The sequence below is a fragment of the Lotus japonicus genome, chromosome 3 (genome assembly GCF_012489685.1).
Source record: "Lotus japonicus ecotype B-129 chromosome 3, LjGifu_v1.2".
Lineage (NCBI taxonomy): Eukaryota > Viridiplantae > Streptophyta > Magnoliopsida > Fabales > Fabaceae > Lotus > Lotus japonicus.
The window spans coordinates 21,282,681-21,304,095 of NC_080043.1; the positions used below are offsets into that span (position 1 = coordinate 21,282,681).

General features: G+C 35.9%; 2 protein-coding genes across 2 annotated transcripts; both read right to left on the reverse strand.

Moving 5' to 3' along the window:
• Positions 1-251: 251 nt before the first annotated feature.
• Positions 252-4,930, reverse strand: LOC130748964 (protein yippee-like At5g53940). Its single transcript, XM_057602219.1, has 5 exons — positions 4,624-4,930; positions 2,891-2,934; positions 858-966; positions 616-671; positions 252-504 (listed from the first exon to the last, which is right to left on the reverse strand). Exons 1-5 carry the CDS (start codon positions 4,717-4,719, stop codon positions 420-422), a joined length of 390 nt encoding a protein of 129 aa, XP_057458202.1. The 5' UTR covers positions 4,720-4,930; the 3' UTR covers positions 252-419.
• Positions 4,931-13,714: 8,784 nt separating this feature from the next.
• Positions 13,715-14,662, reverse strand: LOC130748842 (ethylene-responsive transcription factor 4). Its single transcript, XM_057602087.1, has one exon. It carries the CDS (start codon positions 14,568-14,570, stop codon positions 13,950-13,952), a length of 621 nt encoding a protein of 206 aa, XP_057458070.1. The 5' UTR covers positions 14,571-14,662; the 3' UTR covers positions 13,715-13,949.
• Between the last annotated feature and the right edge of the window lie 6,753 nt (positions 14,663-21,415).

Consider the following 21,415-nt stretch of genomic DNA (forward strand, 5'->3'; position numbering starts at 1 on the left):
AGGTCATAGTTCCTTCGAGTGGTTTTGGAGTATTAGCACTCCTAATCGAACTCTAGATTTCAAGGAATTTGAGCCAAACTTCCACCTTTACAAATAGAGGCGAGGCCTCAAAAAATGTACGCATTTTTCACATATAAGGCTTCTCTCTGACTTGAGCGTTAGAACTTAGAACAGTTATTTTGCATGTACTTCCTGGACTAATTCATACCCTCCTCATCCGATAACACGCCATACAGTATACACATCATGGATATATAAATTTCAAATAAAAAATTAAAACTCAAGAGAAACTTTCTTCATCTGAAGCATTTTCATGGGTCACCACTGTTATTGTTCATACTTCATATACAAAAGCAGTCAAGATTCCTTCTCCTGATCCAGCAAGTCAATAAAGAAATCCAGTAAGTTTGTTTAAGATGCTAAGCATCTTCGGCATCGCTCATGCTGGCACGACTATCAATATAGAATTCAGCATTGAAATCAACATCATCAACAATCCTTCCTCTGTTGGATTGACAAGTAGGGCATGCATAATCATCAATATAAACACCATAATGTAAAAAAAATGCAACTAAATTAACCAAGATAGGTGACAACATGATATGAAGCTAATACCTTTCAAGAACAAACTTCCCTTCTTTATACTTTTGGGTCTTCTCATGTGCAGATTCCTGTGACAGAATAGCAAATTTTCAAATGATCAGAGGGTGCATGGCAAGTTGGCAGCTAATTAACCTGAACTAAAGAATGAGGGTTAATTTTGGACCACTCATCCAGCATAGATATTCTAAGGAATTTCATCTGCAACATTGTTTCCAGAGACATAAAATCCAGGCAGAGTAAGAGAGGAGGATTACATATTTCCAGCCAACGATTTGACCACAGCAACAGCAAAAAATATCTGCCACGGTATGCAAGCCGGAAAGCATCATCCTTACTTCAGGTGCTCCAATTGTGATGTTCACCCTGAATCACAGGCCCGAAACATACGCAGTCCCAAGAGTACAGAATTTTCAGAACATGTAGTGATATTACCAACTAAAAATTACAGGAACTAAGCAATTCCCAAACTTATATTTACTTTATGTGAAAATCACAAGTCTATGAACGTGATCTCAAACCATGACTTCCTAAGGGCTAGATGCAAAGGCGGTCTCAAACTTATTGATGCTTTGCTTCTTTTTAGTTTCAGTTTATCAGATACCAGAGTCAGTAGCACATGGACATCATGTTACAAGTTTTGATGCACAAAGAGCAGTCATTACAAAGCAGCTTTGGTCTCCTTTTAGACATGGTCGTTGCACTAAATTTTAAATTGTGCCGGAATTCCAATGGTACATGTATATGTAAATTAGAAGATGAATAAAAAAAGGTCAGAATTTGGGGTTGAAAGTTAACGTAAATTACATTCATAATAGAAGCTATATGGCTGGTAAAAACCTTAACAAAAGGGTGTAAACACAATTAATTTAGTAATTTTGTCCTAATATGCTCATTTCTTAACATGCTAAATTGCTAATAACATCAAATTAACAAGGGAAGCATGAACTTTTTAAATGGGAAGAAACAAATAGTGATTTTAAAATAAAGGAGTTGCTAAAGGCAAAGACCTACTAATCAAACAATTTCTTAATGAAATCCACAAATATGCTATATTTCAGGCCATGGCTAGATGCAGCACATAGTATATCACTGCACCATATCTGCTATAAAACTCTTGAAAAACTGCAAGTTTAAACCAGCCCATTAGTTATTTGGGAAAATTCAAATGTCAAACTTGCACCGATAATATAGAAACCATTAGGCTAGATCTGGATGGTGATCATTGTGAAGTGTGAACACACTAACTCGTTCCTTAGGCAGGTCACAGTAAATAAATCTAGCATCAGGGTCTACTAAGAAAAAGTTGAACAGAAAGCAGTACTGTCAGAAGGAAATCAGGAGATTTATTAGGGCCAAAACAAAAAGAAGAAATTGTTGAATTATCATTTTTGTTCTCAACTATGTCAATTCAGATGTGAAGACAAGAGGGGCAACAACTACTGATGCTGGAAAAGATCAAATTGTTAAACTATTCGGGTTAAAAATTGTCATCAACAATTATTTCAAACAAAGATTAACTTAATTATAGCTGGATCTGGTGTAATCACCCAGATGATATGTTGTAACATGGGTCATACACGGACGGATGCACTCAAACTCCAATCAAAACAGACTCATGAATGCAGATGAGGAATCAAAATTCTATATGAGTGGTGTTACAAATAATAATATAAAACCATTCATGTTACTAACAGCTTAAGCTTTTAGAATAATTGGTTGCTTGATATGGTATCAGAGCCTCTATGACCAAACGGTCTAGAATTCGATCTTTGTCGCCCCCAATTCTTCTAATAAAAAGTTCAATTTTGACACATGGTAGGCGGGCCTTTGCATTGTCCACGCTTCAAGACCAACATGTCCACCTACCATGTGCTTAAATTCAACTTTTTTATCAGAAGAATTGAGGGCGGCAAGTATCGAACTCTAGACCATTTGGTCATAAAGGCTCTGATTCCATGTCAAGCAACCAATTATCCCAAAAGCTTAAGCTATTGGGTAAGGGCCACATGAATGGTTTTATATCATATTCTAACATGAACAATGAGAAAACTCAGAACTCATGATGTATGATCGCATATAACTTTCATAGAGGTTTGGCCTTTTCACAACACAACCACAATATTTCCAGATTGTTACTAGCATGAAATGAAGATACATTAAGTTTCCAGCCACCAATAGCAATATGAATATAACATGAGGCAGCAGCCTGTTACATGTTACAATAAGTCACTATCATGAATTTTAATTTCTCATACTGGCTTATAAATAGGAACTGAAATGTACTCACGCATTATTGAATAGGTATGCTTTCCCTCTTCGACAATGAAATGCCTGAAAGAAAGGTAATAGAAGATTAAGATGAGAAGTAGTTTAACAATCCAGTGAGCAGATGGAAATTTAGAGCACTAAACTGGCAAAAACCAAGCAATTTCAACAGCAAAGATATTAAGCATATCATTAGAAGTGATACAATAAGCATTTTATCTTTCCCACCGTACACATTTGATATGTCAGCTAAATGTTTACTTTGTTAAAATACTTGACTTTTAATATATAAAGTAGTGAATGTATTAAAAGCAACCACGGAAGAAGATAGTCAAGAGTCCAAACATCACACTGTATGTTCATGTCGAAGCTTTTTCATATGAACCTCTCACATATTCCTTTGGCTATAGCTTGACAGAATGCAATAGCCGAAAGATAATTAATTCCTAAACTCTTAATGAGGACGGATATCCCTTAGAGTACTTTACAAAGCAAAGGAAAGCATTAATGGAAGATCAACCAGTGTCTAATTAATCCCCAGGGTTTTTTATTAAGATTTTTCCACTAGAGCAATTAGAAATCCTTAATGCTTCCACATTTTGGAGCCTTAGAATCAGTTCTCATTAACCATAATCACTTTAAGGTTGTCATAGATGTTTCACAACCGACTAAAAGAATTGATTTTAGTCCCAAAATCAATTATGCGAAAAAGCTAGAGAGAGTACCTTCTCCATACATAATCATTGTGGGGTTTCATATCTAGATTTCCTAACATTACCTTACAAAAGTAACCCATAAACATATCCAAACATAAATCACTTCACTTTTTTAACTCACTTAACTCCTATTTACCATAATCGACTTTACCAAAATCAATTTTGACAATGCTGAACCAAACACGCACTAAGATATAAGAATAGAAGAGTGACTATGCTATACTATCCCACTCAATCCATAGGTTTTTATTATAGCTTCAGGATTTATTTATAAGCCTTTATTTTATATCAGATGAACCAGTAGAAGTTTGACATTCTTCTATATTCTTCTGTGCATATAGGGGATGCAGATGGTAATGCTTATGAAGGAACACAACACTAGGTAAAGGCAACAAAGATCATAAATATGGTAGAGCTACTAAAACCCTAGAGTTCTGAGAAGTGTACATACTACATACTTTTCAGGTAGTGCAAGAAAGATAATAATAAGGCCTGTATAATGCTTCTAGTGGCAATGGTCTTAAGGACAAACAAATCATAATACCCAAAAACTGAAGAAGCAGCTGTTGCCATTGATTGGTTTTAAAATTGCATCAGCTCTGTTATCTAACTGGCAAATCAAATGGTTGCCAACACCTTACAGGATTTTCACATTAACAGCTTACTTATGAATCTGATCATTTGAATTTTGATCCTCTAGCAAGTTATATATGTATAAAAGAAACCCCAAAATACACATTTTTGTTTTTTTATCTTCCAGCACATAGTTCTCAAATCTCCATGACCTCAAAGTAGATATGTACACATATATATTAATTACATGTTTTAACATATGAAAATGTCTATTAAAGGATTCACTATTTCACTTTTCTCCCAAAACATAAAACTTATGACCTTAGAGGCTGTTTCTGATGCTTGCATTGGTTCAAGGATAACTTCACAAACAAGTGCTCCAACAGCAGCAACATAGAAAAACCAGAAAAATAATTCTTAGCTAAAAAACTATGACAGGAGAAAAAAAGCATTAATTTGTTGGTACCTTAGAGATGAGATCTTCTGCAAGAGCCAAGTGAGTTCTGCAGAACCTGCATCTGTAGGACCTGCCCTCCAGCTCCACTGCAAAGATTCTTCCCATGTTCTCTCTGATTAACTAGTATTGGTTTTTGATGGAGACTCCCTAACTTCCCACAGCAGAGTCACTTAGCTCAAAAATGGAAGTTATGATGATTCAGCGGTAGATAGAGAGGAGATACAGCAATAGCAGCAAGAATTGCTTGCTGGTAAAAGGGACAGGACACTGGACACGTGTAATTAGCATAGGATGCCCAATGCCCCACTATTTACTTATTTTTACTTATTTTTCTTCTAACGATAGTTATGAAAGATCTGTTAATTGGAAGAAAAAAAACGCCGTAACAAAGAAGACATGACTATTTAAGCGGATGACATATAGCAATAGCACTCCAATAATTATATTTTCACACATCATTTTTAAAGTGGGGAGAGGTGGAGGAAGAGAGAGATAAGAAGAAAGAAGAGAGACTAAAGATGTGATAAGTGATTTCATTGATAAAGAAATAAGAAATAAATAGAAAATGAAGGTGCAAAATGAGTGGAGATATGTGTATATATCATAACTCATAGCACTCCGTTAGATCAAGGTACAAATGTACTTCATCCGTTTCAAAATAACTGTACAGAAAGATAAGATGCACACATATTTTTTTTAGAAAGCAAAAAATATATTATCAAAAGGCTTAAGAGTGGGACACTCAAGCAGCAAATACAAAGACAACCAGCACCGACGGTAGAAAAAGACCACAAGAAACCGCATAAAGAATCAAAGTGCCCAGAAGAAAAAAACTCAAAAAAACCCAATACAGCCAAAAACCCAGCAAAAGAAACCCAAGAAGTCGGGAAAAGCCTACAAGAAAAGCGAAACCAAAACAGAATAACCAAAAATAAAAAATCCCAGAAAAATATCGAAGAAACCTCAAGCTTAAACTCTCAATAGACCAACCAAATCGATCCGGCTAAGGACACATATTAAAAAATGAAATTAATATTTTTAAGTTTTTAAAATATATCATTTATTTTCCTATTTTACTTAAAGCGTTTTTTATCTCTCCTCATTTATTCTTCTCATAGGGGTGTTATATGTAAAAACATCAATTAATGTTTCATTAGAATTTTAAGAGGATAGTTATTGTGAAACAAATTTTTCCTGTCTAAGTGGATAATTATTAGTATGAAACAAAGGAAATACAATCAAGGTTCTAATTCTAACATTTATCTTTTTAGTGTAAGAAAAGAGTGTGTTAAGGTGACATCAAATAATTTTTTTTCTTTGTACGTGTTTAGCTTACGGTAAATAGTCTGTCATAATAAATGACTTTTTGAAATTCAAACAACTTTGTTACTCCCTTCGTTCCTAATTATGATGATCTAACTTGTCTACCATTAAAACATACTCTCTCCGTTCCTAATTATAAGACCTAATATAAAAAATTGCGCTTATTAAGAAAGCATTAAATGTGTCTAACTAATGTATTGGTTTTTTAAAAATGCATACATTCTTCAATATTTAACCTAAATTCAAATATTAAATTTATTAATTTGTGTATGTCTTTTTTTTCTTACATAATAATATTTGTTTGTAATAAAATCAGTTCTTAATAAATATCTAGAGCATCTCCAACGTAGACCTTAAGTTAAGATCATAAAATAATATCTGAATTTAACAAAATCTTAATATTGGAGTTATCCGACATAACATGAGATCTTAGAAAAAGTTAAGATCCATAGTTTTAAAACTTTGCTCGGACCGGCCGGTCCGACTGGTTGGATAGGGACTCGGTCACCTGATCGGTCCGAGCCACACATCAGATCGATTATGCATGTAGCTCGACGGGAACTTGCTTGAATCGACCGGTTTATAGGTAGGCTCGGTGACTCGACTGATTTTTTATTAGACCGGTGAGTCACCAGTTTTTTTTTTTTTTCATTGATATGGATCATGAATTTTGACCCAATTTGATGATAGAAGAGTTGTCAAGCTGTCATTTAGTATGTTGGGCACTGACATCAAGGTAAAATAGCTATTAGCTAAACATTTACCATTACAGCACAACATTGGTTGGTATTTGGTAACGTCTTTTTTTTGTTTATATTTTATCTTTATGTTGAATTGAATTTTGTTATAATTTTTTAATAGGCACCGAGTCAAACATTTCAATCAGTGACTTATTGATTCAACCAGTGACTCATTGGTTGGACTAGTGACTCATTAACTCAGAACCCTCGCCGAGTCAACCACTGAGTCAAATTTTAAAACAATGCTAAGATCCCACCATTAGAGCTATCCTACATGACATGAGAGATATCTTAGCAAAAGCTAAAATCTGTGTTTTAGCTTAGATACTCTTAAAAGTGAAATCTTAAATAAAATAATATTTTTCCTCTCATTCAATACCAGAACCAAAGTGAAAATATGAATGAAAGAAACATAATCGATTTCATTAACAAGAATAATATACACATTACAACCATTACAACTAGATCACTTTAGATTCAACTTCAGAAAATGGAAAGAATCAAACCATAAAATTAAAAGCTAAAAAAAAAAATCAAACCCCAGATTGGAGGTACGATGGATGAATGGAGGTGTGGTGGAGGAGAGAAGATGGGGTGGAGATATGGTGCAGTGCTGTATAGACTGTACCAGAGCAAGAATCGCAAGGTAGGAGGACTAGAGAAATGATGGATAAAGGTGCGATGGAGGAGTACGGCGTCGGCGACGGGGCTTGAGTGAGAAGATGAGAAATTAGGGTTTGTGTGTGAAGGAAAGAAAGAGATAAGAAGGAAGAAATGATGGGTTTGACCAGTTTTGGTGAAATGGAGAATATATACTTATTCTCTTTGGCTGACTCAGCCGGTAATGCAACGTCCCAATTTCTTTGTAGTTAGTCTTAATAATACTCCGAAAAATCATGGTAAATTAAAATTTTGAAAATATAAGTGACAATAAAACCTAAACCATAAAATACGTGGAAAAGGAGTAAACTATTGTTATTAATATTACCAAACTTGGTTTACACATAGTGTAGTAAAATTTGAAATAACTAAAGATAAACTGGAAAGAAACTAACACCCAACAGCCCTCTAGGTTAATATGGAGGAAGAACCCTAGGTCAAGTTCAGGTCCTAACACGAACTCACCCACATATTCTATGCACTCAGCCCACCCAACTAAAGAACCTTATGGTTTACCTCTTGATTGTCATGTCATTCCTTTTTTTTTTACCAACCTGACCGCCACCATCATCTTTCTATCCTTCATTATCCTCCTCCTCCTCACTTTTAAGTGCGAAATCTATGTCCATTTCGCATTTTTATGTGCGAGATTTGTGTTAATTTCTCACTTATAAGTGTGAATTGACATAGATTTGACACTTTAGCGTGAAACCTTTTGATTTTTACATGTTCAATAATTGTTTCAGGCATCGGAGTGGACCCTTTTGAGTGCAAGAGTGAGAGATGAGTGCGTGAGTGGGTGGTTGTGAGATAAGAGAATGAATTTACTATTTTTTTTTTGTTTAAAAAGATATTTTTGAGTTTATGAAAAATGAGGTGTGGCATCAAAACTAATTGGGATGGCATTAAAATCAATAAATTTAGTAATGCACTATAAATTTATTGTTAAATTTTAAATATTATATTTAAAAATATTCCTGTTGCAATATATAGTTCATATAAATTAAAAATTTTAACGTTCAAAATCAAAGAAAAGTTTTATATCTGAATATCATAAGTTAACTGATGTCAAGGATAGAGTATTCATAAAAAAAAGTTTGATAATTATATTTATTTTTGAAAAAGAAAATTACGTACAGTTCACAAACTTGGAAAGGTAGAAGAAAGAGTGGGAAAAGGTTGAGACACAAAAAAGATGGGGGCTGAAACATCACGTGAAGACAACATGAACTCCGACAGGCACTCAGTCAAAACTCTCGGGCCCACCGTCAGACACGCTCACTTCTGATTCGGTCTCTATTTGTAGTTGTACGCAGCGTTTTCGCCGTCGGTGCCGCCTACGCTGCAATTAATATTATTTAATTAAATTATTTTATTTAATATAAGAAAATATAACACGCGAAACGCAGAATGAAAGGGAAGAATAGAATGAATGTGACCCTATCTACACCTCTCTTCATTCAGTGGATCCACCTGAACACAGCTGTAGGATAGAATGTGCCATTACGATCCGCGCCACATGGAGATAAGCCAGTATAGTATAGTAGTGTATAAGACCTAGCCCTACCCGCCAATATGTCCTGACCTAGGTCTTTAGGGCCAGGTTAAACTTGACCCGACCATTAAAAGATATAGGATTCGGGTTTCATTGAGTTATCCAGGTTCGGGTTGGCATTCGGCCCAGTTGGCCCGTCCCTCATATATATTTTATATAATTTTAATTTGTTATAATGATCAAAATGTGATAGAGTGCTCAAATTTATCTTATGAAATAAATAAACACTGGTCAAAAGATGGACACTTTCATGCTCTAACAAGAGAAAATCATGCGTGTGCATTATGCGCATGTGAGACAAGTGAAGAGAGAGATCAAACAAAATGAGTGACACATGCATATACATCAAACAAAATGTAAGCCTCTCAAGTGCAATAGTTTATGCAAAAATTGGATCATTTCAAGTTCTTTATTCTAAAAAATAGTTCTCACTTATAAGTTATAACTTTTTTAGTATGTTATTATCTTTAAATTTTACAATTAGTATCAAATAGTCTAAGATTTATTGTCCTTCGAGCCAACCCGGTCTAGTCCTACATAGATCCGTCCTAAATTTGACCCGCATATTGCCGGTTTGCTTCGGGTTTAGGGACGGGTTAGGGTCTAAGAATTGACCCGGTCAATATTTAGGGGTGAAAGTTAACAAGAACTCGTCCCAACTCGTCCCTTGTACATCTCTGCCAGTACGTGATTAATCACGAGGACACACCCTCTAATCTAGTACCCACGATTATCATCATGAACTTTTTTTTTTGAAGGTTTATTATCATCATGAACTTGAAAACCCCTCCATTTGCTTTTTTTAAAATAAAATATATACTTAGAAATAATGTTTGACTTAAAACTTTAAAATCACTTTGATCCCCCATATATATCTTTGGTATACAGCGTGGTGCCCAACCAAAACGACAATTGCACTTCAGTACCCTAATTTATACTTCTGTTATCAACTTTGGTTTTTCATATAAAATCCGTTAAAAAACAAACGTTTCTCTCTCATGTGGCAGCTGACTTATGATGTGGGTCCCTAGTTTGAGAGAGAAATATGACATGGGCTAACATCTGCAAGTCACGTGCTTCTTATATGAAACTCTTAGGTTTTCCCAAATTTGAAACACTAGGATCCAAGGGCTCTCGAAGGCTGCGAAGAAGGTTTCGACGATGAAGGTATGTGATGCAATGCGACGACGACATTCTCAATAGGAAGGAAGAGGACCCTGATGAAGAGAACCATATAGAAGAAGAGTCTGATGAAGTTACAAAAGGGTATAGTGGCAGTGGTCCCAGTGAAAATCTAAACCCTTTTCCAACTACAGCAATGGTGGTCCCTAATAGAAGTGTTGTTCTTTTGATGGTTGATTACCTGCATTTAGCTAAAACATGATGATGGTCAAGATGTCGAACACGATGCTCTAACATGGTGTGTTTCAAGGTGTTGTGACTTTCTTCATATGTTTCTAGAAGGTTTTGTTTGTTTAGTGTGCGCCTCAAGTTTTACCTTTTGTAGCTTCAGCGTGTCTGTGGTGATTGTGTTATTATTGTGTGAAGAAAGATTTGTTCCTGTTTTATCTTGTAGAGAAAATATGCATGATCAAATCTTTGACAAAAAAATTTGTTCCACTTTTATGTTATGAACTCTGTGTTTGTTCATGCCATTGATGATCAAGGCATACAGAAGAACGACTACTTATAAAGACTCAACCCTAGATGCTCGGTGTGTGTTTTGAGAGGAAGCTATTATGTTTATAGGGTTGTGGTTTTGAGTTCTCATTGTGTTTTTCTTGTACATCACTCTATTGCCTCCATTGATAATCATAAGGCATAGAGTTGGTTTGTTTTAGTTGAATTGTAATCTCTTCATATTCTTTGAGTGAGGAAACTTTGTCTACAAACCATGTGGCTAGGTATGTATTTTATTCCCATCTTTTACATCAATGTCGTTGAATATGTGCTTGCTGAGAATTTTCAATGCTAAACTATTTGTCATTTTCGGATGTTGATTGGGTGTGATTCGTGTGTATTTTTCCAGGCCTATTGAAACTCATAAAATGGATATTCATTTATATCATGGAGGCAAAATGACATTTCACCCAACCGAGCTATATGTTACATGGAGTTGTGAAGTTGTAAAGGAGTGAAATATGGATGAGATTTCATCAATTGAGATAGGTAAGATTGTGAAGAGTTTGGGTATCTTAACTTTAAGGGTTTATGTTATAGGTATTGTAACGCCCCGATTTCTCCAAAGTTATAATCATAATATCAATAAAAAAATAAAGACATTTAATGACAACAAAAATTTCAAACGAATTAAAATCTTCCAGCAATAAAAACCAAAATGCAATTGTACAAAACATAAGTTCAAAGTAAGGAAACTATTATCATCCCTCCCTGGTTAACACGCAGGAAAACATCAAGGACGATGATGACCCTAGAACAAGGATGAATAAAGATAGTACGGGAGTACATACTCAACTCCAAAGGACCAACTTAAAGGTCTAAGACACTCAAGGAGTCCTACATCTAACGATCATCCGAACACGAGGCGTATCTTCTCATCCCTCTAAGGCATCTCCTATCGTCTCCAATGGTGCTCTCCGATGAAAGGTTCATCACGAACACAACTTCAATGACGTAGCACTCTATCTTATAGTGTTAAGCGCCCAAACACAACTTCCATGTATTGTAATGCTTGAAATATCAGATATACATCATTACCTTGTGCTAAAAAGTTACATCCATCCAAAACAATCATAATGAGAAAATATCACAACAAAGGGACATGCCATCAGCGACGAGCCAACATATATATGCTTAAAAAATTTCAGTTTAGCCCAACACAAAATATAAGAGACAACATGAAAAAAATAGTAAGTGTACCTTGTAAATAAGCAGTAAATAGTTAGGAGTGCTTTGGGGTTGTTTTTGCTTTTGGGCTTTTCTTTTCTTCTCCTTTTGGGCTCTTGTTTTTGCCATGGGGTGTTCTTGGTTTTGTCGTGGTTCTTTTTTGGGTTTGTTTGTGTGGGCGTTTGGGGCTTAATCCTCTTTTGCGGTGTTTATTTGTCATGTGTTATATTCTCTTTGCTTGAGAGTCTCAAGCTTTCTACTTTATAAATATATATTATTGAGCTTTCTAAAAAAAATACGCAGCAAGACCCTAAATATAAGTAATTCTCAGGAAATGGAAAGCACCGCAACCGGAGTGGAAGGGGGACAAAGTGCAAACCCTTAATGGAGAAAGACCAGAAAACCATGTTACAAACTGAATAAAAAGATGGCTAAATCAAAAAAAAAAAAGAGAGAGCCCTAAATAGACAAACCTTAGTGTTGGTGGAAGGAGAACAAAACGACGGGATGAAGAAACATTATGATGAAGAAACCTTAAATTTGTGCAAGTGTAGGGGCGATGGGTGACTCGTGTGAGTGGCTGAACACTACTCTAGAGAGGAAATAGAGAAAATGCAATTATGAGACAGTGGGTGAGGACAAAATAGATTCGTAGAACTTCAACGACTGTCAATGGAGGAGGAGAGGCGAAAAAGGGTCAAGTGGCGTCACCGATGTGGCGTTTGGACGGAAAGATGGGCGGCGAAGGAGTACTCATGATCGAGGATTTTCGATTAGGGGCTGGCGGTGCTAGATAAGACGAAGGAACATTGTTAAATGATTTTGTGGAACCCTAAAACTAAGTTGCGTTAGTGATATATCAAGTGGCCAAATAGTTCAATGCATTGAAGGTGGTTAAGTTATTTTTTAAAATGGATATTCGACCCAGGATGAGTGACACGAGACCAACTCGAGCCCATCCCTACGCGAAACCGAGTAAGAAGGTGGACAACCATTGCAAATCCTTTTTGAAGTTCGGTCCTTGTTCAACCGAAAATGTTCGAGCCAGGCCCAGTCATTGGGTCAAGTAGCTAGCGTCTTGAATACCCCTAGTTTGTAGCATTTTGTAGCATTCACAATCCGCCAAAAATATTTATTTTTTCTAAGATACCTTAGAAATTGTGACCGAAAAAATCTTTTAAGTGGTGTGTTCAACAAACATTTTCCAACATTTATATAACCACTTTAAAGTGATTTAGATTGAATTAATTTTAGGTAATTTCTTTAGTATCTATCAAAATATAAGGGTTTCGAACTCTTTACTTTTTTTTTTTTTTGGTTACATACGGAACAAAGAACTCTTTGCTTTAATTTGTCATGATTTTTTTATAATAAATCTTTTAAATTATGACTTAGTTCTGTATTGTCTAAAAATTGAACTGCATAAAACTGAACTCTCTCAATTTAAAAAAGTACTGAAGAAATGCCCTTAATTTTAAAGTCTCTCAAATATAATACTAAACACACTCTAGTTTGGGAATATAATAAAGCTAGCTAATAGGAACGGCTGTGTAGGGAAACGTGCAAAAGAAAAAACTAATCAAGCCGTGTGGGGGAGGGAGAAGCCCCCACGACAATACCCTACTCAAACGCGCAACAATGGCGGCGAATTGTCTGTCAAATCTCAACCACGAAATCCAACCACGCACCGAGTGATAAAAAAAAGGCCAAGGGGACACACGTTGCAGAATACAAAACAAATCTTGCTCCTCCTTTGTTAATCGAAAAATGCAGGGAAAATCGCAATATCCTAGATCTCAACTAATGGATAACCTTGGGGTATGCTAAAAGGTTAAGAATAATACATGTATTTTTTCTACACTTTCTCCATATCAAATAAAGTTCAATCTTATCCCAAAAAATAATTCATCAACTACCAAAAGATAAAGTGAAGTTGAATCAAGGAGCAAGAAATAAAGGGAAAAACATAAACATATTGTGATGAAAATGCCTTCATATAATTAATATATTATCAAAGATGAACAGCAATTGCAGAAACAACCATGAAAAACTTCTAAACAAGTTCTCGGTTGCAAAAAAAGAAAGAAAAAGCACAAGGCCTTGTTTTCTAGCTTTTGGTTATGGTATATTTACAAGACATGGTGGTTATCATCATCATCGCAGAAGGGTCCAAAATGGCAAAAAATCAGATCTATCAAAACGGCGTCGGATCAAGCAACCTCCGGCGGAGGAGGGACGTTGAGGTCAAGATCCAAGAGTCTCTCACGCAGGACACGCTCGTAGTCCACGACGGAGGAAGAATCAGAGTCACTGTGCGCGGCGGCGGCAGCGGTGGCGAGTCTAAAATCAGCCACCGGGAGATCAAACCCGCACATCTCACGCCGACCGATGCTCAGCATGGTCTCCGGACGAGCAAACGCGTCGAAAAACATCACAGGACGCGCAACTTGGAACGCGCCGGTGGAGAGCGGGGGTGTAAGCGTGAGGTCCAGCGGCGACGGTTGCGGCGGAGGGGAGGAAGACTCGAGCGTGCTGCTGTGGCTAGGGCTGCTCCGTGTGGTGATGCTGTTCACAAGCTCAGACGCGGTGGGGAAATTCGTCTTAGCCTTAGCACCACGAAACTCACGCGCCGCCGTGTCGTAAGCCTTCGCCGCTTCCTCCGCGGTGTCAAAGGTCCCAAGCCAGACGCGTGTTTTCTTCCCCGGGTCACGGATCTCGGCGGCATAACGTCCCCATGGGCGCTTCCTGACGCCGCGGTAACGGATCTCCTTAGCGGCGGCGTTGTGGGGTGTTGCGGCGGAGTGTGCGGTGGCTCTGTCCCTTGGAGCCATTGATTTGTGTTGTTTGAGAATGTAAAAGTAAAATTTCTTAATGGGAGACAGGAAAAGTGAGAGCACTACATAAACAATGCATGAGGGAAACAAGTGGAGTTAAGGGGTTTTTATAGCGTGAGAATGTGAGAGAGAGAGAGAGAGAGAGAGTAAACAGTGCGTGTGTGTGTTCGTGCGTGTGTAAAGCTACGCTCCTTTTAAGCGATTGATGCTTTTATTATAGAACGTGGCTTCCTTAGCACGAACCACCTTGGTGGATGCTGTGAGCCAATTCCCTACTGACAATTGCCACCTTCTACTTCACTTGTTTATCCTCATTCCCTATTAATCTTTATTATTATTATTATTTTTTTAACAATTTTTTTCTTCTCAAATGGAAATTCATGGTTTAGAAATTCTCTAGATTTTCTTTTTTATCATCCTGATTGATTTCTTTTAATTTTACAGAAGATCTAATTTTAAAATTCATCCCATTTTGTTTGTTGTCCTGTTTTCTATTTTTGCCATATTTTTAATCTATATTTTTTTTTCTAATCCATAAAAAAATGAGCAGTGCTAAAGTATGACGGGGTTTGGCAAGAGAGTGGACGAGGAGCAGTTAGTGGCGGTTTCAGACCGCCACAAAATTTCGGTGCTCGGAAAAATCCCAAGGTTTACACATTTCTGGCGGTTTTAAACCGCCACTAATTTGTTGTGCCAGAAAAAAAAACAAGCTTTATACATTTCTGGGGATTTAAAACCGCAAAAAATGGCCTCGTGCTCCCATCGTGCATAAGCCCTCGTGCACTCTATCATTATCCTAAAAAAATAAAGCATTAATTGATTCACATTTCTAATCTTTTTCAATTTATTTTCACCTAATTTTATTTGTCTCTCTCCTCATTTTCTACCGATCACATTAGATCTTATTTTTTTTTCTTATTTTCTATCTTTGTGTTCACTTCACCTCTTTTTCACTTGAAGAGAGTGCGAGAATAAATCACTTTTGAAAAAAATCTATTGTCTTTTTTATAACATGTAAAATAATTTATTGTTTAAGTGAAGGAAACTGACCGCTTTGGAGAACAAATAAGGAAATTATAATTGTTAGTTAATGGATCATAATCTCAAAGGTTTGTTTTTTCAGTCCACAATTTTTTAATTTTTTTTCATCTCTTTAAATATACTCTTAGTATAGTAGTAAAGTTTAGTAAGTTAATCATAATACATGTACTTCTCGCTGCTAGTTGGTCTTTGGGTGTCAAAAAGGAAAACGGCACTTGATTCGCAAATGTGGCACTCCAAACTTGCAATGTTAATTAATTTCTTCCATACCAAAATATACTTTGTCATTTCTAGGATTTTCCGGCTGTCTTCAAAGATAACTTCACAAAACGGCTCCCAATTATACTTTCGAATAAATGTTACTTTGAAAATAATATTTGAGCCTGCATTTTTAAATGCATAAAACAGTTTTTAATACAAAAAAATAGTCGGTCAAGATATTTGAAATAAAAACTGGTTTTCTCATTAACTATTATTACTCACTAAATACTGTAAATGTGTAAATAATTTACTGGCAGGATCTTGTCGGAAAATTCTCTTAGACAGGAACATATAGGCAAAATTGTTTTTCTTTTTTATTTTTCTATTTTTTAAATATTATTTTTATAATAATAATATTTTCTTATATATTGTTGAGAATGATGTTCCAATAGCTTAAATTAATACTATGAAATACAGTTAAGATATAATTTTTTTAAGGATTTAATGGTAATTCACTGTAGGTATAAATATTTTTATATGGACATTTAATAATAGGTTGAGAAATTAGAAAACAAAATTTTAATTTAATTAAAGTAAAAAAAAGAATATAACTACTTTTAAATACGTAACATTTAGTTATTAGATGTTTGTATAAAAATATTTTACAATAACAGGGCAAATCTATTAAACTTTTTCTAAGATTTAAATAAAATTAGTCATTTATGTTACACTTAATACTTTTTTTTAAGAATAAAATTTTATTCTAAACTACTCAGTTTTTAATTTTTCTGTTATATAATTACTCTACATATAAACACAATAATTAACAAAATCGCCTCTTTAAAAAAAAATGATTGGCTAAACATATAAAAAAATGAAATACACCTTAATTTTTTCTTATCTATCTACATTTACTATACATCATAAAATATCACTAAATTCTCTTTTAATTCTTATCTATTTGATCATAGTAGATAGAAGTGCAATTAATATATATCGGAGTATTGTTTAAAAAAAATAACCAACATATATAAAGTGGAAAAGGTAGAAAGATAAAATGCCTTAAAAGTTAAAACCCATACACGTGCCTCCAAGTTATGAAAAAAAGAATGGTTGACGCTCCACATAAGAGGCGCGTTCGATAAGGCTCCCACACGTTACTTGTGTTGAAGAACATTTAGCACGGTCAACAAGGTACATTGACTGCACTGTACTATTTATAATCACACTACCAAGGTTGGTTGGCTGCATTCTTCTATAAAGCGCCGCGCCGCCCCAACGGCGGCGAGAGAGCATGGTAGCGGGCCCCACCACCTACAACATTAAATTATGGAGGGCCGAACATGACGACGTTGCTTCCTCTGCGCGTTGACACGTGTGCATGGCGGCGTTTATATTAGAAATAACGGCGGTTAAATATGCCGTCCCCCTTTAACGTGTCACGATAAACGGAAACGGCAGTTTGAGACGACAGGATTTTTGATTATTACGGAGACATTTGTCGGCATGCTCCGCCTCCTCGCCGCGTGAGATGGATCACAAATCGGACGGCTGTGAATTTTTTGGGTCTTCAAATGTTGACACGTGGTGCTTTGGATCCCTGGAGGGGGACACGAATAAAGAAATATCATCATCATCATCATCATCTACTGCCGTCCGCTTTTTCTTTTCCACCACAGATATATTTATTCAAATTCTTTTCAAATGTGTTTTTTTTAGGCTTAATTGCCCTTTTGGTCCCCCAACTATTGCCTTCCTGCGAAAATCGTCCTCAAACTTCAAAATTAGCAAAAAACGTCCTCCAACTATACACGTCGTTGCACTTTTGGTCTGCCATTACAGTTCCGTCTGAAAACTAACGTTTTTTGGTAAAAACCCAGAAATATGATGAATATTCATCTTCTTGATTCATCATTCCAAGTTCCAACCCAGGTGAAAAATTTAAATCCCTATAGTCAAATAATTCAACCAAAATACAAACCCAGAAAATTTGTAACTGCTAAGTTAATTGGATCTTTTAAACTTGAATTTTCCATATTCTAGAATCCATCATTCATCTTCATCTCTCTTTCTTCCTCGCAAATTCTTCTTCCCAAGATTTTTTCTTTCCATCAACCTGCATCTCATTTATATGTTATGGTATGTTTATTTGTTATAGAAACGGAACCAGCAAATAATTCCAACACTTGTAACCTGCAATTTAGACCATAAAACTAGGTACAGGGAAAGCAACCAATTATGCTACCACTTCAGTTTGACAATGGAGCCACCAATTATGCTACCAGAATCAGATATTAGCCAGACATATTGTTGGGTTCAAAATCCCTTCAAAACTAGAGGATCTGAACTCTCTGAACTTTGCAGATAGCCAATTCCAAGCACGCACCTCAACTAGATCCAACACCCAAACCCAGAAATCTTAACCCAATAACCCCAAAACAAAAATCTCCAACCCAAAACCCACCAAGTAGTGAAGATCTGGGCCGATTTGAATCAAGCACCAACACCCAACACCAAGAAAACTTTGAGAAAATCCACCACACCTACTGAAGATGCAAACAGGATAAAACACGCAGCTCTTCGTTCCCGTTTTCCTCTCTCGCTGAACCCGATCTAACAAGGGAGGCGTTGATGATGGTGAAAATGGGTTTGGGATTTTTGGTGGGTTCTTGGGTATATGAAGATGAACTTCATCATGAAGATTGAAGAAGATAGTGAAGAATGTTTGAAGAAATAGATGAAGATGATGAAGTTCATATGTTTATTATTATTATTTTAATTTTTACCCAAAATACGTTAGTTTTCAGACGGAACTGTAACGGCAGACCAAAAGTGCAACGACGTGTATAGTTGGAGGACGTTTTTTGCTAATTTTGAAGTTTGGGGACGATTTTCGCAGGAAGGCAATAGTTGGGGGACCAAAAGTGCAATTAAGCCTTTTTTTACTACTTTCCATTCATTCTACGAGATGCATCTTCAACGAGGGTAAATTACATTTTGCTGAACTTTTATGTCTAAAAAGGATTAATATATATGGGCCAAATCAGAAATTGTAGTTGACTAATGGATCATGTTTGGATTTTCAATTGGGCTTAGAACATAAAGATAAAACTTACCTCCGGTCGGTTGTATATATTCTAACTCGATTACAACTCCGGCATAGTTGAAGAGTTGTTAGAATGAGAGTGCAATTTAAATTTGAAGACATAATTAGCTTATTCGCTCAGAAGTCAATCTGGTTCTCTATGCTACTTTGGAGGTTTAGGAGAATATATATGACTCTTAGGATTTTTATATCATATTTGTAGCTGATGTTCAGCTTTGTTATTTGAGTGTGCATGCTTATTCTTGTAATTGCTTATGTGTTGCATTGTGATATCACTCGTTGAGATTTATTCTCGCATGTTGTAAGTGTTGTTAGACAACCTTTTGGGTTTTGAATGGATTATGATCCTTTGACAAAAAAAAAACTAGTATGCGTAGTGTGTTGCACGTAGGGATGACAACGGAACCCGAACCCGTGGGGCCTGCACGAAGCCGAACCCAATTTTACGGGCAAAATCCGATATGATTGGGTTTGAGTTTGAGTTTGGTATTAATGAAACCCGCACCCGAACACGAACAATTTATATGAAATTGCAAAACTACTCATACATATCATGTTAACAACTTAATTTGTTAACAATTTGATCATATTTGAACATTAATGAATCAAATTTTTTGGCAAAAAAGATATAAAAGGTTTTTTCACAACAATATAATACAAGTTGCATTTTATTTTGCAAAAAAATATACATCAAATTAGGTTAGGACATGAATTTGAGGGTACAACGGGTTTGAGTAAACCCTAATATGAGAGTTTGGGTTTGAGTTTGAAATCGACAAAATCCGAGCCCGACCCAACCCGTTGCCATCCCTAATTGTACGGTGAACTTTGTTCTTATTACTTATATATATGAGGAGGGCTCCGTTTACACATGTGTAAATCTAAAACTTTTACACTCATTATTATCCATTGATTTTATTTAAATCTACGGCTCCCAATAATTAGGATTAGTGGGTCACGTGCTTCCATTTTCCTTCCCAGTTCTCATCTTTTTTTCTCCCCTCAAATTTTCCCCAGCCAATCCTCAGTCCTCACCATTGTCACTGTCATTTTGTGCTTGGTTTATGTCACTTTGAGGTTTGCACAAACTGGGTGATAAACACGGATAAATAGAGATCAAAGCAAGGGAATTACTCCCTGACAGAACCATATCTAATTAAGGACCCTGCATCATAATTTGGGATTGTCTTCGTGGACAACCCATCACAACATAAAGGGGATTCCTTGATTTGGGATCTTGTTGCTTTGCAGGATTAGATCTTTTACTTTTCTTTCAATCCAGGGATTACAGAAAATAGGGTGACCGAGTTCGTAAAATTGGGGCTCGAATTGGGAAGAGCATGTCAACTTATACACCCTCGCCTCTGTTACTGGTATGTTTACCATGGTTGTTTATGGCGTCCTCGAATGCACCAGCATGTGGGCTCAATGGAAAATCGGCGGCTAGGGAAATTTGAAAGGAGAAAAGCTATGAGAATTGGGAAGGAAAATAGAAGCACGTGACCTACTAATCTTAATTATTGAGAGCCATCAGATTTAAATGAGGTCAATGGACAATAGTGAGTGTAAGAGTTTTAGATTTACACCAGTGTAAATGGAGTTCTCCTCTATATATATATATATATAGTTTAACGGATCTACATAATAGGTAACAAACAATTTTATACTCTCATCTCATCACGCTATACATGTAGAATAAACAATTAGATTAGCTTTTAATTTTAATTAAGATAAAAAAATTATGAATTGGCGGAAATTAATTGGTTGTTTGTGTGCCCTTTAATTTTTAATATATTGGTTCGTAACTAATATAGGTGATCATGTAATAAAATAAAACCACCACACAATAAATGGAATATTGCACAGCCAGCAAAATTTTACCTAATTTTTAACCAGCAATCAAATATAAACCTCTGAACTCAAGAGGGGTAACTCAGTTGGTAACGCAGGCCGAGTGTGCATGTGGGAAGAGCTCTCGGGTTCGATCCCCACACAATACACTCTGAGGGGGGATGAAGAGCCTTAACTGTGACTAAATTCCGAATCTGGCGGCATCCAAAAAGTGACCAATTACCGGATGTAAATACCAAAAAAAAAATATACATCTCTGAAACTAATAAGCTATTGAATGTAGCAGCAAGACCTATATGTCAACAGATAAATTAATGGGGTTCTAAATCAGAAACGCATACATTAACCTTATAACTAATAATTTTGTCTGTTTTGTTTTTGGACCATATATTAACGATGGGATGTGACAAAGAACCGCCAGCATTAAGGCGATAGTGATATTCAGCTTGGCTTGTATAATCCATTTGGACAACGTTTCCCATATCATATAAGATATTGAGTATTGAGAAAGTGATCATATAGGCCTAGCTACGACATAAATTCTATTTTCGAAACAATTAGGAACTAGATTACTGTCATGGATTTATTGTAATTTGTCTTTTCAGTTAGTCATACTCAATGTACCAAATCATTTTTAGTGTGG

What these genes read in the sequence shown, in the direction of transcription:
- LOC130748842 (XM_057602087.1), bottom strand. Translation starts at nt 14,570, where the DNA reads ATGGCTCCAAGGGACAGAGCCACCGCACACTCCGCCGCAACACCCCAC.
- LOC130748964 (XM_057602219.1), bottom strand. Translation starts at nt 4,719, where the DNA reads ATGGGAAGAATCTTTGCAGTGGAGCTGGAGGGCAGGTCCTACAGATGC. An exon ending in CAGAAGATCTCATCTCTAAG is followed by an intron (nt 2,935 to 4,623) that starts GTACCAACAAAT and finishes CCTTTCTTTCAG; the next exon opens with GCATTTCATTGTCGAAGAGG. An exon ending in GCATACCTATTCAATAATGC is followed by an intron (nt 967 to 2,890) that starts GTGAGTACATTT and finishes CCTGTGATTCAG; the next exon opens with GGTGAACATCACAATTGGAG.